Here is a 16,722-nt window from a genome sequence, read left to right as displayed (position 1 = left end):
GCTGATTTATTGATCTCTATGGTTGCAGACTACAAGCAAAAGGTTTGTGTAGGTAGTCTAATCCTACAGTCATGTCGTCTCAATATATTCCTTCTTGCTGTTAACCTAGAGGTGGCAGGTGAAAGGCAGTTAGACATGACTGCAAGATCGGATCTGACTACACAAGGCTTGTTTGTAGTCTGTTACCATGGAGACACATAGGTGTGTTCCTTCCTTCACTTGGAGCTATAAAAGGGTTGCATTTCCTATATGAGCAAAATTCCTCTAGGAAACATTTTAATTGATTGGAATTGTGTTAAATTCAAAAATGGAAAACCTCCAGCACTATCACCCAAATAAGTGAATAGTCATACCATGCTCATGAAGTGTTTGCATTTCGTTTTTCATTTCTTCACACATGATTTGAGCGCTCAGACACCCACTTAATTAATCTTAAGAACTTAGTTTTGTCATCTTTTTGTTTTCTTCAAACCTTGACGCTTTTTCTCACAACCATTCTTTTTTTCCCCTCCCTTTGTCTCTCTGTTGTCCCTGGTGTTGTCTCATGTCCTCCCCTTCTTCTCTGTCAATGTCACTTCTTGCTTTCCTGCTCCTGTAGACCTGTCCGTCAGCCTCCTTGCAGTGATAGTTATTGTGTGTGGGCTGGCCCTGGTGGCAGTTTTTCTCTTTCTCTTTTGGAAGCTGTGGTGGGTGCCCTGGAGGAACAAGGCTGTATCATCTAACCCGGCTGCCCCTCAGAACGTCTCCACCTACAGTGGGATAACCAACGAAAAAGAAGTCATGGCTGACAAGTTTAAGGATGCAAGCAACTTGGGTTTCCTAGAAGCAGCCGTTAAAATCAGCCACACCTCACCAGACATACCAGCAGAGGTCCAGATGTCAATGAAAGAGCACATCATGCGTCGCACCCGGATACAGAGACAGACCACCGAGCCAGCTTCTTCTACCAGGTAAGACTTTGTGCTTATTCCTTTGCTGTGACAAAATTTAAGATTTCTCAGAAATGAATTAAAATATTTCAATATCATTCATCAAAACTTTAATCATCTTAACTGAACTAAATGTATACTGAGCTGGACTTATTGACCTTCTCATGTGGTGCCGATAGAAGGGTTGCCCAACTAATATGTCAATCTATATTGACTCAGTTAAAAAGTAGTGTTATTATCATTGATAGTAGTACTGAAATATTAGAAGTTTAGATTGCCTTCTAGAATGGAGGAGGATTGAATCCTCTTACTGGTTGCCATTTTGGTGTCAGAACCCCATACCATGTGATAAAATATTGTACTAAATAAAGGAACAAATTGGCACCATTCTCCAAGACTAAAGGGGTTTTCCCCTACTTTACTATTGATGACCAACCCTCAGGATAGGTAATCAATAGCTAATCGATGTGGGTCCGCCACTCAGAATCACTGCTGATCAGCTGTTTTCTTTGTCTGCTGTTAGTACAAACAAAGACGGAAGCAGACAGCTCTGTCCATATTGCAGTGGCCAGGGTTGGTAATGCAGCACAGCTCCCATTGAATTCAATGGGAGCTATGCCCACTATACTAACTTGGCTCAGTGCAATACTTGCAGAGCTTTGCATCTCTAGCTCTGTCTACATGAGAGTAGATACAGCAAACAGCTGATCCATGGGGATCCCAAGCGACAGACCCCCACTAATCAACTACTGATGATCTATCCTGGGGATAGGTCATCAACAGTAAAATACTGGAAAATCGCTTTATGAGATGCTAACTACCAAATGCGTTTTCATAAAATACTTAAACTATATGAAGAATCAATTTTAACTTGAGGAAAGTGCTTTATATGATGAGGCCAGAATGAATTGTAGGACAAGAGAAAGAGCTAACTGGGCACTAAAGAGTTAGATACACTTCAGCGTGACTTTCTAATATAAGATACAGCTTGTTGGGTATACATTCAGTTTTTGAATTAGATACATTGGAGAGATATTATACAAATAAATAGTGCGGTATACTTGTAGAACTTACATTATTATGCCCTAGTTAAGATTTTATCTTATTGCCTCACTTATGTAATGGGAGATCAGATTGTTTAATAGGATCTCTTTTTTAGCAAGATTTTCACTCCAAAATAGCCTGAAGTTACCAGCTACTCCCTCATCTACTACTCATCATCTCATGCAAGAGCTTCACTCCTTAAGAATGTGGGCTCTCCTGCCCAATATTTAAGACGGCAGCAGGGAACTCTGCAGTGTTATCTGGCTGCTACTGTAAGCCAACTGGTGGACACTGAAGACTTAACGTTTAGACAGAACGATCGTTGTTCCAAAAATCGCTCAACCGAAAGTGAACCATAATCGTTCAGTTTAAACATGAGCCAACGACTGAGTAACTAATCAGAATCGTGGGCTTCTTCTTCGTCATTCAGCTTCAGCCGGCATAAAAATCATCACTGGCTTGTTGGCTTCTCGTTGAGTCCAAATACATAGGATTACACATAGGAACATGAAACACTGAACCAGAAGTTCACGATTCCCAACGATGATTTGCCTGTCTAAACAGGCCACATGAACGAGGTAGTGATGATGTCACCAGCTCGTTTGGTTGGGGAAACGAGAATCATGAGGCTCTCGATTGGTGTTAAAGGACCATTCGCTGCATCAGAGCCTTCCAGGTGAAGGTTCAGCTTCTGCCAGGTCTATATAGTCATTTCCCTGCAGAGTCTCCCATCATCATTTCTAACCTTCGAGCTGGAGAGCTACAATGTAACACCTTTTTATGTAACCTTTTTAACTATCTTCCATATATAATCGTGTTCTGCTCCTGTAGATGAATGAACAATGTGTACACTTCCACCAAACATGACGTCTTTTGTTTCCCATTTGCACAGTGATATTCATTGACTTTTGCATTAGTGCAAATATCACTGACATGTAACCGCTGCTGTAAATGTCCGGCACAAGACCTGTCACTGCCATCTTGTAATTCGAGCAAGTTAACCTGTCGACATGCTTATAGTCACATTAATTTAGTTATGTCCCAGGGAGGATGTTGTAATACTAGACCTGGGGAAAGCTGTCAGATAACATTAGCTGCCATTAAGTTGTTTTTCAGGTGGGTTCATGCAGTGTACGTAAGTGAAAGTGACATCTTCTCTGCTCACCAATTCTTTAAAGAGCTGCTTCCTAATCTCTTCAGCACATTCATCGAATGTCTTCTGGAATTTCCTAATGAAATCCCAACTGAAGCACTTCTAAGGTTACCAGTTTAACAATTTATGTAGAAATAATAGATGGAACTTAATATATTTCCTGCCTTCTTGAATCTCCATGTAAAAAAAGATTTCCACCCAAAATATAAAAGTGCTCGAATATTAGTAAGATGCAAAGTTTAGAAATAGTTTTTTTTTTAATTCTAGAGATATTGGCATTTTGTCTTTTTAGTTGTAACAGCTATTTTTGCTACAGCTAAATACAGAAATGTACCATATTTTCTGGCGTATAAGACGACTAGGCGTCTAAGATGACCTCCAACTTTTCCAGTTAAAATGTAGAGTTTGGGATATACTCGCCGTAAAAAAAAACACCCCGGGCGTCCCAGGTTATAAAGTCGTCTTATACACCAGAAAATATTTCCAGGAATACCACTGAGGAACTACAACTCCCAGCATGCCCCGCGGTGTTGTCAGTACACACCGTCCAGGCTTACCACAGAGGAACTACAACTCCCAGCATGCCCCGCGCCGCCGGCTCTTACCCATGGTGGACTTGCATGCCTTGCAGAAGGTGTCGTCCGATAACCGCTCCATCAGGCTGGTCTTCCCCACTCCCCGGGAACCAATAATAATGACCTGTAGCTCAAAGTCCGATGGCCGGGAAGGCTGCTTCGGTATTATTGTACTTTGACGCCACTTGAAGCTAGGAGTTTGACAGGAGGAACGCCCCTCTCACACCCCCATCTACTGATAGGGTGAAGGCTTGAAGGTCCTAGCAGCATGGGGATGAACTTCATGCTGGGATGGAGGGTTACACTTAGGGCTGGTTTCAGTATAAACCCCAATCCTCACCCTAACCCTCCATGCCAGGCACAGTTTCACCCAGCATTCTCCCAGGACTTAGGCCACCTGCAGATGGCTGGGTCAGATCCCGCTGTTAGAATTCTTGCAGCGGGATGCGACCCGCTCCCCTGCAGTGACCAGTGCGGCTCACCTGCTTCCGCATCTGCTCTGCTCTGTGATGTGCCGGCTGCCGCCCAGCCAGTGCATGCGAGACCCACACAGAAATAGAACATGCCGTGTTTTGTTTTCCGCGTGTGTTTTCACGCGTACAAATCATGGCTGTGTGCATAGGATTGCATTTTACAATGTAATCCTATGCAGGCGGGCACGGGCAGAAATTCTGCAGGAAATCCCATGAGGTTGATTTACCCGCGCATTATACTGTAATTTTTCGCTACTAGTGAGTGTGAGGCATAGTGTGTAGTTATATAATGTATACACATGAGGGCAGGCTAAGATGTGTGTGTGTATATATATATACAGTATATATATATATATATATATATATATATATATATATATATATGTATATACACACTATGCCTTACACTCACTCATCATTACCATAGTGTCTACAACAAACTTAATGCCGCACATCATCTTACATCCACACAAGCTGCCTCTATCAATCGAACACACAAGTCTACATCATAAGATGTGCACTTTTCATCAATCATCTGCTGAGGTTCCACAGCGACAGTTTCACAAAGCGACAAAATCTTGACTTAAACTAAGGGCTCCTTCACAGGAGTGTCTGTGCAATTGCACATGATTTTTCTTTGTGCATGCATCGGCTAATTTTATTGTACTTTTTGCGCCCATTGGGCATGTTTTTTTTTTGTGCGCAGAACATAGCCACGCCCTAATTTAAATAGCTATTTAGCCTAATAAGTTCCAGATGTGCAGTGTGATGCGCATCTCCTTGCATTTTGGCCAAGCATTTGAGCAACACCCCCCCACAGGCTTCTATGTAGTCTATGGTGTGCAAATGTGCACAAAAGTAAAGCATGTGAACAAACCCATAAAAATGAGTTGGATCTATTCTCTGCAAATTGCGTACAAATTATACAAGTACGCCCATGTGGGACCAGCATTCTCCTAGTACAGCACGTGAACGCTGGAATCTAGCTGTCTCTTCCTGCATCAATGTCCATACTTCTGTAAGAAGAAGCACTCTCTAATATCAGGGTGCGACTCGCTGACGTGATGACAGTGCAGGCAACGCGGGATTCTCTCACGGAATCCTACACACTTTTGGTTTTATCATATACATCTACAATCCTATGTACCCCAACATGAAAATGTACAGCTTCAAAAGAAAAGGGTCAAGAAATCAATAAAAGAGCAAAAAATAAAATACCTTTTGGGAGGCGAAAAGGAATAAAGTCATCAATGGGTTAAACCTCGTCTTTTTTCTGTTGATTGGTGTCAAAAAGGTCTAATAAAATGCTCTGTGATTCAATATTGCTCACAGTAGGGATGCAAACTTCTAAGAAGGTTCTGGCTTCTTCTATGCGCTGCACATGGCAGATCCATATCAATGCATTTCTTTCATAACTCACTGTCACCCAGCAGCTTGTAGTTCAATAGTATCATGATTTCTGCTTTTATAGTCATTAATCAAAAGATACGTTGTCGCTTTGCATGCACATTTGTATGATGTCTTGCATCGCCATCTAGTGGACTTAATCGCCCTGCAACAAGGCTGATAAATTCCTGCTCATTGGTATTACAACACAACAATACGCATTCAATATAATGCATGCAAAGCCAGTTTCCATTTTTTACATGGAATGAGAACGGATAATAGCGCAGGTTACGGCAAAAAGTGGAATGGAGAAAGAAACTTTTACAAAAAGAGTTGTTTGTAGGATAGTATCTGCTGACGCCAGATTCACACGAGCGCAAGTGTATTTGCATGCGCTTTTGTGAAATGGACATGGCGTATTTTCTTGCACATTGATGTAACTCACTATATTTTTTGTACAATTGCGCGCACAAGCCGTGCACAATTGCGGGTGTAGAAAAGCACACACCGATGCTCTCGGCCATTGAAATGGCCAATGTTTTCATGAGTTTTAAATGTTCTCTTTTCCTGCGCAAACGCATAGGAAAATAGAGAATGCTGCATTTATTCATGCGTACAAAAATTGGAAATGTAAGGGAACCCTTTAAAATCAATGGGCTCTACTCTGGGTGTTGCGCATAAAAGTTTTGTGTATGCAAAAACGCATGTAAATACGCCCATGTGAAGTGTATTATCACATGAACTGATTTTTTTCTTCTTAAGGGCTTAGTCAGACGGGCGTTTTTAGCCACGATTTGCGCATGCGCATGCGTCCGGCGATTTTTTAAAACCATTGCTTTGCAATGGTATCGGACACATGAGCGCTTTTTATGCGCTCGTCCGATAAATTATAGAACAAAAAAAATCGCAGATCGCACCTATCTGCGATCTGCGATTCCTGTTCTCTTCTGTATATGCGCTCAATGGGGCCGGCGGCAGCAGCGCCGACCCCATTGAGAACATATAGAAGACAAATCATTCTTCTCTGCCACAGCTGTAACAGCTGTGGCAGAGAAGAACGATGTTTGCCCATTGAATTCAATGGAGCGGCAATACAGTCGCTCCATTAAAAGCAATGGGCTGCCGGCGTGCGCGGGGTTAATTGTCGGGAAGGGGTTAAATATATAAGCCCTTCCCTGCAATTCATCCTAAAATGTGTTAAAATTAAAAAAAATTGTATACTCATCTTTCCGCTGCAGTCGGAGTCCAGCCGCGGCCGCTGTCAGTTCTCCTGAACTGCTTCTCGGCACTATTCAGCCGGCGGGGCTTTAAAATCCCCGCCTGCTGAATGATCTGCCTCTGATTGGTCACAGCCCTGACCAATCAGAGGCTGAAAACACTCACACACCCATTCATGAATTCATGAATGGGTGAGTGACTGCTGCCTTAGGGGCAGGTCTGACTCACATCCATTCTTGAATTCATGAATGGGTGTTAGTGAGGCATGCCTCTGATTGGCTCAGCGCTGAGCCAATCAGGGGGCAGGTCTGACTCACACCCCCTTCACACCCACTGCAGGACGGCCGCGCGGAGCTTCGGCTGCCGGCAGAAGGTGAGTATACAATTTTTTTTTATTTTAACACATTTTAGGATGAATTGCAGGTAAGGGCTTATATATTTAAGCCCTTACCGACAATTCATCCCGGGCTCGCCCGCAGCGCATTGCTTTAAATGGAGACGGCTGTATTGCCGTCTCCATTGAATGCACTGCGCTGGACAGCTCCGGCCCATTTCTAATGAAACGCGGCTAGGAGCAGATTTTCGGGCGATTTGCGGGCGACTTGCGCGCTTCGGTCACGCGATTTGAGGATGCGCATCCGTCATGCGATCCGCAAATCGCGCGAAAAAAACGCCCGTCTGACTAAGGCCTAACTATTCAAACTCCTCACTATTGCTTGCGAGTTTGAAAAAAAAAATTGTGGGAAGATAAGACTGGAAAAACTACATGCGAGAAAGACAGGGGAAGTGCTATCTTTTCTCGTGCTTAGTAATAACGCGCGAAGATCTCACTAGTGAAAACAAAACCATTGAAATCAATGTTTTCGATTCATCCCGTTTTGCCGCCATGATTTTCACAGCTGCAAAACAGGACAAAAACACGCCTATGTGAAGAGTCCCTTAGTCTCATTTCTTTCATGTGTTCTGGACAGAATGGTGTAATCTACCAGTTGAAAGTTTGTGGAAGTTCAGCCGTAACTTGCTATGTGCATGAGGCCTAACTCATCTGATTAGATGATCTTGTCTGATGACACCATGCTTGTGATGTTCAAAATTCATGTTCATCTCAGGGCTCCCACCGACTAGCGCTGTTTTCTCCACTGCGCTGCGAGAGTAAGTGAAAACTCTCGCAGAGCAGTGCGAGAAATCGCAGCGATATCGCTGCGACAGTCTTTTCAATGGGGCCAGCGGCAGCAGCGCTGTCCCCATTGAAAAGATATGGAAAATGCCTCGGACTTCTGCCACAGCTGTGACAGCTGTCACAGCTGTGGCAGGAGTTTCCTTCATCCCCGTGGGGACCGCGGGGAGGAAGGAACCCTCTGTCACAGCTGTGACAGCTGACACAGCTGTGGCAGAAGTCAGCGGCATGCTATCCCATTGCTTTCAATGGGATCGGCACTGCTGTCGATCCCATTGAAAGCAGTGGTTTCTGACAAGCCCTGCAGAATGATTATCGGAGAAGGGCTTGAAATATAAGCCCTTCCCTGATAATCATAAAAAAGTGGTTAAAAAAATAATTATATATTAATATAATAATATATATAATAATAATCATGAATGAATAGCTAAGAGCTATCTGCCATTAGCTGAGCGCTCAGCCAAAAGCTAAGCAGTAGCTGCTATTGGCTGAGCCCTCAGCCAATCTGCACAGCCCTTTCAAGAGGTGGGGATTTTTAAATCCCCATCTGCTAAAAGAGCTCAGTAGCAGTGCTGGGGAGCCAGCCGGAGGACGCGGCTGACAGCAGGAGAGGTGAGTAACTTTTTTATTATTTTTTTAACCACTTTTTTATGCTTATCTGGGAAGGGCTTATATTTCAAGCCCCTCTCCGATAATGATTCTGCGGGGCTTGTCAGAAACCACTGCTTTCAATGGGAACGACAGCAGTGCCGATCCCATTGAAAGCAATGGGATAGCATGCCGCTGACTTCTGCAAGAGCTGTCACAGCTGTCACAGCTGTGACAGAGGGTTCCTTCATCCCCGCGGTCACCGCGGAGATGAAGGAAACTCCTGTTACAGCTGTGGCAGAAGTCAGCGGCATTCTCCATATCTTCTCAATGGGGCTAGCGCTGCTACCGCTGGCCCCATTGAAAAGACTGGCGATGTCGCAGCAATATCCCAGCGATTTTGGGATATCTGCCTGCATTTTTCTCGCTTTAACTTTAGAATCGCATCACAGTGGAGAAAAAAAACGCCAGTGGGTGGGAGCCCTTATTCTTAGGGCGGCCTCACACAAGCACATTTGCGGCCACAAATGCGCAGCAAATAGAACCCATTAACTTCAATAGGTTCCTCCACCTGTGGTTAACCTGCGCATTTCGAGAGTGGGGAAAAAACATGACATGTGCTATTTTCAGGTGCAAATGCCCACCAAAGGCCCCTGTCAGCACAAGATTCTGCATGGAACTGCGCAATTTTGTGAGGTTAAATGATGCCACCTGGGTCTACTGAGTCAGCTGGCCCGCCTACTTAGTAGGCTGGCCCACCTACTAAAAAAAAACATGGCGCTGCTGGGACCACGATGATGTGAGTGATCTCGGCAGTGCAATAAATTACAGTAAAATGCGCCAATGCAATAATGAGCGTATATGCACTTACGCACGTATGAGGCCACCCTTACTCGATTAGTCAAAAACAGGCCGTGACCACAAGTGCCCTGTGTCAGATAACTGGGGATTCATTTCCAGGTATGGGTGCTTTTAGACTGAACGATTATCGTTCAAAAAATCTTTCAAATGAGCAAAAGTGATTGATAATCATTCAGTCTAATCGCAGCCAACGACCAAACAATCAAGATAATCATTTACTTTTCCTTTGTCATTCATTATGTGCAGTAATGAAAATCACCGTTGGCTCATTCACTTATTGCTTGGTTTAAATACTGATCGTTCAGTCGTTCTCACTTATATAAAGGCTTATCTAAAAGGACCCTATGTCTTTTCTAACCCATTAAGGACCAAGCACAGTAAATTTATGATGCTTGGTCCTGGGCTTTAGGGTGGCTTCACACGAGCATGTTTTTTGTGCGTGCATACACGTTCACAAAAACACTCCTCTATTACAACACATGCATTTTCTATGGTGTTCACATGTCCGTGTTTTAAAGGCGCGTGCCTGTAAAGATAGGACATGCGTGCACCGTAGGGAATGCATGCATTGTCTTCAATGGAGCCGCAGCTGCTGCCGGTGGCTCCAATGAAAACAATGGTCTGCCGCCACCCTATAATTGTTTTTCAGGGAAGAGCTTTAAATATAAGCTCTTCCCTGAAAAACAAACATTTTAGTGTAAAAAAATTAAGAAATAAAAAAATATACTTACCAGTCTGCCGCTGCCATGTCCCCCGTGGGGATGAATAACGCATCTGCCGCATGCGGCAGATGTTTTCTTCGTCCCCGCGGGGAAAAAGAATTCCCTGCTGAGGGATGAGGGAAAACTACAGTGTCAGAGTAGCCTTACATAGGTGTAACTATGTAGAGTAGGAATAGCCAGTTTTTGGATGAAAATCATGCATTCTTACAAGCTTTTTTGGGATGGCATTTTACATTTTTGGCATGCATTTTTTTTTCTTTATTTTCCTATAAAGAAGTCTGGCTGACTTCTGCAAACGGTAGATGGGGTACCTCGGTCCCACTGGTTTCTGCTAATTCTGAGCTGATGGCACTGCTGGACATCTTGCGATTTCAAAGTGAAGCAATCATGATGTGTCTTTCATCTGCTACACTAAGTTTCCTTGGTCGACCACTGCGTCTGCGGTCCTCAGCATTGCCCATTTCTTCGTGCTTCTTCAAAAGAGCTTGAACAGCCCATCTTGAAACCCCAGTCTGTTTTAAAATATCTGACAGGGAGAGAACTTGCTGATGCAGAGTAATTACATTGTGTCTTGTTGCCGTACTCAGCTTTGCCATGGTGTATAACCCGTGACATAAAACTGTCTTCCACAACCTCACTTTTGTAGCAGAATTTGGCTATCCCTCACCCAGTTTTTAGCCTCCCACACAGCTGTCCCTGTTTCAGTTAATGACTGTACTTCAACCTACATTTGAAAACGATGATCATTGTCACCTGTTTGTAGGATTATAGCGATATGTACTGTATGATCAACCAATTATACAAAAGTCCCTGACAGTGGACATAGAAGAATCGATGCTGTTTTGAAGGCAAGGGGGGGGGGGGGATACCAAATATTGATTTGCTTTAGATTTTCATTTTGCTCAGTCACTTTGCATTTTGTTAACCAGAATAAACTGTTATCACTTCTATTTTTAATAGCATTCTTACTTTGCAGCAGTTTTTCCACACCTGCCTAAGCCTTTTGCACAGTACTGTAACTACAATGTATTTTAGTTTAAGACTAGTGTATCTAACTACCCTGGCCAAAGCAAACTTATTGGGGGAAAATTGCCCCTTGTACTTTGAGTACATTCCCCTTCACCCCTCTACCTACACTTATGCAGCCAAGAGAGCCTGAGCTAATTACTTCACCCATACTTCATTCATATATGATGAAAAGTATACAACTTCTTCATTTGTAGGTTGAGTAGTGAGGTCACACTGGAAGAAAAAATGTTTTCTTTTAGTGGCTTTGGGGCTTTTTCCTGCTGTATTATAGTTGGATTCTGGTGTATTTGTTACTAGTTTCCTTTTTTTATTAATTCTGTAACAAGAACAAGTATTGTACAATAACCAGATAGAGACCAAAAGAAATTTTATTTTGCTTTTGCATTATTTATGATTTCTATAAGTTGCCTACAAGGCAGCAGCATCTTGCTGCGAAGGCAGCTTTTTCCCATTTGTCTATACATCATGTCAGGAATATCAATTACATGTTATTACTTATTGCTGCCTGTGAGCTAATTTGTTAGAGACTTTAGTATTATGAGAGCCACCTCAAGAAAATAATGTCTGATTAAGGCCGCATGCAGACGGCCAGGTCAGATCCGGCTGCGAGAATTCTCGCTTCGGGACCCGAGCGCCTGCAGAGAGCAGCGCGTACTCACCCGCGCCCCGCAGCTCCGGATCTTTCATGTGCCAGCTGCCGGGCAGCCGGCGCATGCGCAGACCGGAGCCGGCGGCGGGTGAGTGACGTTTCTCTGCGAGCCCTGCACAGAAATAGAACGTGCTGCGGTTTGTTTGCCACGCGACATTTCGCGCGGCCAAACCATGGCCGTCTGCATAGGATTGCGTTTGTTAACGCAATCCTATGCAGGCTTCCAGCGGCGGAAATCCTGCGGGAAATCCCGCCGCGGAATTTCCGCCCGTCTGCAGGCGGCCTAAGAGAGTCAGACTGTAAGAAAAACACAATTTATCCACATTAAAATAACAGTGCATGATAAATAAATAGATAGATAGATAGATAGATAGATAGATAGATAGATAGATAGATAGATAGATAGATATGAGATAGATAGATAGATAGATATGAGATAGATAGATAGATAGATATGAGATAGATAGATAGATAGATAGATAGATAGATAGATAGATAGATAGATAGATAGATATGAGATAGATAGATAGATAGATAGATAGATAGATAGATATGAGATAGATAGATAGATAGATAGATAGATAGATAGATAGATAGATAGATAGATAGATAGATAGATAGATATGAGATAGATAGATAGATAGATAGATAGATAGATAGATAGATAGATAGATAGATAGATATGAGATAGATAGAGAAGATAGATAGATAGATATGAGATAGATAGATAGATAGATATAGATATGATATAGATAGATAGATAGATATGAGATAGATAGATATGAGATTGATAGATATGAAATAGATAGAGAAGATAGATATGACACAGATAGATTATGAGATCTTTTTAGTCAAATTTACCTCCAGACTGGAGATTGCAGCTCCTTCTTAGCTTTAAAGGCATGCTCCATGATAGATATGAGATAGATAGAGAGATAGATAGGAGATAGATAGATAGATATTAGATAGATAGATAGATAGATAGATATGAGATAGATATATATGAGATAGATAGATAGATAGATAGATATGAGATAGATAGATAGATGCTCCGTTTGAATTTTTTCTAAAGCAGAAATACCAATTATGTGTATTTTTAACTTCTATTTTTTTTTCTATATTTTTTGAAAATTTTATTAAACTTTTTTCAATGTTTTTTTCAGTCTTGCTATAGAACTTTACCATACAATATCTTGGTAGCTCATATAATACATTGTAATATCTTTGTCTTGTAGAGCATTGTGACTTTCAGTTGTATCCTATCAAGGAATGCTACTGACAGGGCCTTCGCAACTCTTTGGCACTCACATTATAGGTGGGGTGACAAAGGGAGCCCCTTTTCTATGTCTGTCAACTGTAACAGTGGTAACCAAAGAGCGCTTATTCCCTTACATCCTGATCCCATTTACTGTCAAAAGGAGCAGCCACTTAGATGCCACGTTTGTGTAGAGATGGCCATGAGAAGTAGTTTATTTGTCCGTCAAAAGTAGTTTATGAGTAACCAAACTGTGCATAGAAACTTACAAGGTCTCTTATTTTGGAAACCTGTTGGACCTTCCATCATATAATCTCAGACAATTTAAGCAAATGAAGGTGCAATTCAATTTTTTTATGTTATTTTCATATATTTTTCAGGCACATTTCTTTCAAAAGGCATTTGCCTCGTCAGATGCATGTGTCTAGTGTGGACTTTGGAACGGATACTTTGCAAGTGACCGAGCAACCAACTAGCATTGGAAGGATAAAACCCGAGCTGTACAAACAGAAATCAGTGGATTCTGAAGACACCAAGAAGGATGATGCTAAGACATGCGGAAAGATCAACTTTACCCTAAAATATGACTATGAAATTGAAACTCTTATAGTCAAAATTCTCAAAGCATTCGATCTTCCTGCCAAGGACTTTTGTGGAAGTTCTGATCCTTATGTGAAGATTTACCTATTACCTGATCGGAAGAGGAAGTTTCAAACTCGAGTGCACAGAAAGACTCTTAACCCAACCTTTGATGAATCTTTTAATTTTCCAGTCCCATATGATGAGTTACCAAGTCGAAAACTTCACCTCACTGTGTATGACTTTGATAGATTTTCAAGGCATGACATGATAGGAGAGGTTATTTTGGAAAACTTGTTTGAGTCCTCGGATTTGTCAAGAGAGTCTTCTATCTGGAAGGATATTCAGTACGCCACCACGGTAAGAAATCTTTAAGTGTCAGGTATTGGCAAAAATACCTGTAAAACTGGCAGCTGAATGAATCTTTTGTGATAACTTTTCTTTTTCTTTGCGTTCTGAAGAGAGATGAGCAAACCTACTTGGCCACGCCCCTTTTTCGTCCGAGCGTTGCGATTTTCGAGTGCTTCCGTATTTGGGCGAAAAGATTTGGGGGGTGCCGTGGGTAAGTGGGGGGTTGCAGCGGGGAGTGGGGGGGGGAGAGGGAGAGAGAGGGCTCCCCCCTGTTCCCCGCTGCTACCCCCCACTCCGCCACGCCTCCCCCACCCCCCGAATCTTTTCACCCGAGTACGGAAGTACTCGAAAATCGCGGTGCTCGATCGAGTAATTACTCGAAACGAGTACGTTTGCTCATCTCTGAATGATTACATACCCACTGATTATATATATATATATATATATATATATATATATATATATATATATATATATATATATATATATATATAGTGTGTGTAAGAATAAGTGATTAGATAGAGATTCTTCAATATTGGGCCTACCACTTTTAGCAGTTCAAGGTCAAGTTGTCTTTTTGTATGTATTGTAAAGAAAAATGTTCACAAATCAAGTGAAACTCTAAGAAAAATGAAATTAATTAATTGTAAGTTGTATCCAAAGATGCACCCTCTATACAGGCAGACTACATGACTGATGTGGGAGCCTGTAGTGAGAGGGGACAGCCAGTGTTTTATCATTGAATTCTATGATGGTGTGCAGGGAAGCAAGGGATTTTGAACTAGATCATAGGTTCTCGGCCTGTGGTATGTGTATTCCAGTGAGTACATGTCATATCTCTAAAGGAGGGTTAACATTGTCGGCATGGAGTACCTGTGTATGATCATGACTTTGGAGGTACTTTGATGTAGTTTACTTGAATATGGAAAATTTAGCTTTAGGAATGTTGAGAAACAGTGATTTAGATCCATATTTGAATGGATATCAATGAATCTTGACAAACCGCTTTAACTTATAATGTGGTCCATCAGGTTTCTTGTACTTTTGATGGTAATAATATGGCTTCAGATGACACTATGCTTGCCTTCACAAATGATGGAGATCCTAATGGACTGGCAGTAACAAAGCCTAAATAATACCATTGTTCCCAAATATTACACATTTCCATACCTTCATATATTGTAGAGGTTGTTAATATCAAAGAAGAATTGTTTTTAGGGGTTTAATTTGACAGTTCTGGAACCCAATGCAAAATCCATAAGTGGTCCTCCTACCTACCATGTGCCATTGGTATGACTACAGTCTTCCTATGTGGTGGAAGATCCTCCTGATTACTTTAATATTTTGCAGTAGAATTATTCTTCCCTTAGGATCCAATAAAATAATATACATTGTGGTTATTACTGCAGTAATTAGCAACTTTATAGTCCCTTATTTCATTTGCAGCAAGATACATACATGGATTATCCATCATGCCTTTGAGTAGATATCACAAGTGCAGATCAATACAATTTATTACTCAAGTTCTACTGCCTTTTATGTTACATATTTCCTGTGTTCTAAACAGATCATGAATGATATATGACCTAAAAAGACGTGTTTGATTCCGCTAAATTCACATTAGATCAATATATCAAACCTGTACAAGCTATACAAAGAATAAAAGTCAGGCAAAAAATGTTAAAGTACTGTACACTGCTCATGCTTCCATTATTTATCGCTCAAGGAGAAGAGTTTGCATGCATTATCTTAACAGATGCGGCAAATCTTCTTGTGTTCATTCAAGAATCTTTTTGCTTTGCAGGAAAAAAAATTATGCTTATACCCAGTTTTGTGTTTTCTTTGGATGGTGAACTTTATTTATTTATTATAAAGTGAATCTTGAATTTCACAGATATTAGGTGGCAATTCTATGTTGCACAGCCTTAATATTCCAAGGGTAATATCATTCATTGAAACGTGGTGCAAGGCAGGTACACCTGTTTTTAACAGAAATTGTGCAAGAATTCTGGCACATTTAGCTTAGTAAATTCCCCTCAAGGGTTGTAGCCCATAAATTCATAAACATCAATTATACTGGCATTGTAATAAATTAGTAGAAATTCTTCAGTTTGAGCAGAACGCATATTTTTTGTGATTATGTCCCATTTTGCTTCTGCTATAATAACTGACTTTTGTTTTGGATCCAATGTGGCCATGCAGATGGATTATAATTGCCCAATATCCACAAAGCAGTGAATATTCTGAGCCTCATTTATTCAACTCTGCTATGTCTTAACGGTCTCATAGAATGATTGTTAGATATTAACCCTTTGCAATCCAATTTTGGATTCAGGGTTTTCTAGGGGGCTTTCTCTTTCTGCCATTATACAATGGCGCCACCTGCTGACTAGAGCCAGTATTGTGGTATGGGACATGCTGGAGAGGCCCCCTGATAACAGAGCGGCCAGTAATCTACAGTAAGAATACCCTACCGGACATCTTCCGACATCGGAGCTGTACAGCCTTCAATCAGAATGTCTTCAGACGTCAGACAGTGGATTGGAAAGGGTTAAAATCTGAGTATCTTTCACAGCACTTGTGCGCAGCTCAAAAACAATATGGCACTCCATTGCTATAATGGATAATGCTATGTAAAACACTAATAAAAATGTGCCCATAGAGGGTTTATTGCTGCTCACTTTGTTGGGTTGGCCATAATCGGACAACCACCACCCATCATTACCTGCTGCC

The 16,722-nt window shown here is 41.7% G+C and overlaps 1 protein-coding gene across 1 annotated transcript in view; it reads left to right on the top strand.

Annotated features, from left to right (window-relative positions):
• Positions 1-16,722, top strand: part of SYT6 (synaptotagmin 6) — a 474,646-nt gene that overhangs the window by 326,040 nt on the left and 131,884 nt on the right. Inside the window, exons 2-3 of the mRNA XM_066600083.1 lie at positions 599-950; positions 13,440-13,998. Of these exons, the coding sequence (XP_066456180.1) occupies positions 599-950; positions 13,440-13,998 (911 nt within the window). The remainder of the gene's footprint in view (positions 1-598; positions 951-13,439; positions 13,999-16,722) is intronic.

The sequence above is a fragment of the Eleutherodactylus coqui genome, chromosome 4 (assembly GCF_035609145.1).
Source record: "Eleutherodactylus coqui strain aEleCoq1 chromosome 4, aEleCoq1.hap1, whole genome shotgun sequence".
Lineage (NCBI taxonomy): Eukaryota > Metazoa > Chordata > Amphibia > Anura > Eleutherodactylidae > Eleutherodactylus > Eleutherodactylus coqui.
Note: the sequence above shows the minus strand (reverse complement) of the source record. Positions and strands in the feature narration are given on the sequence as shown.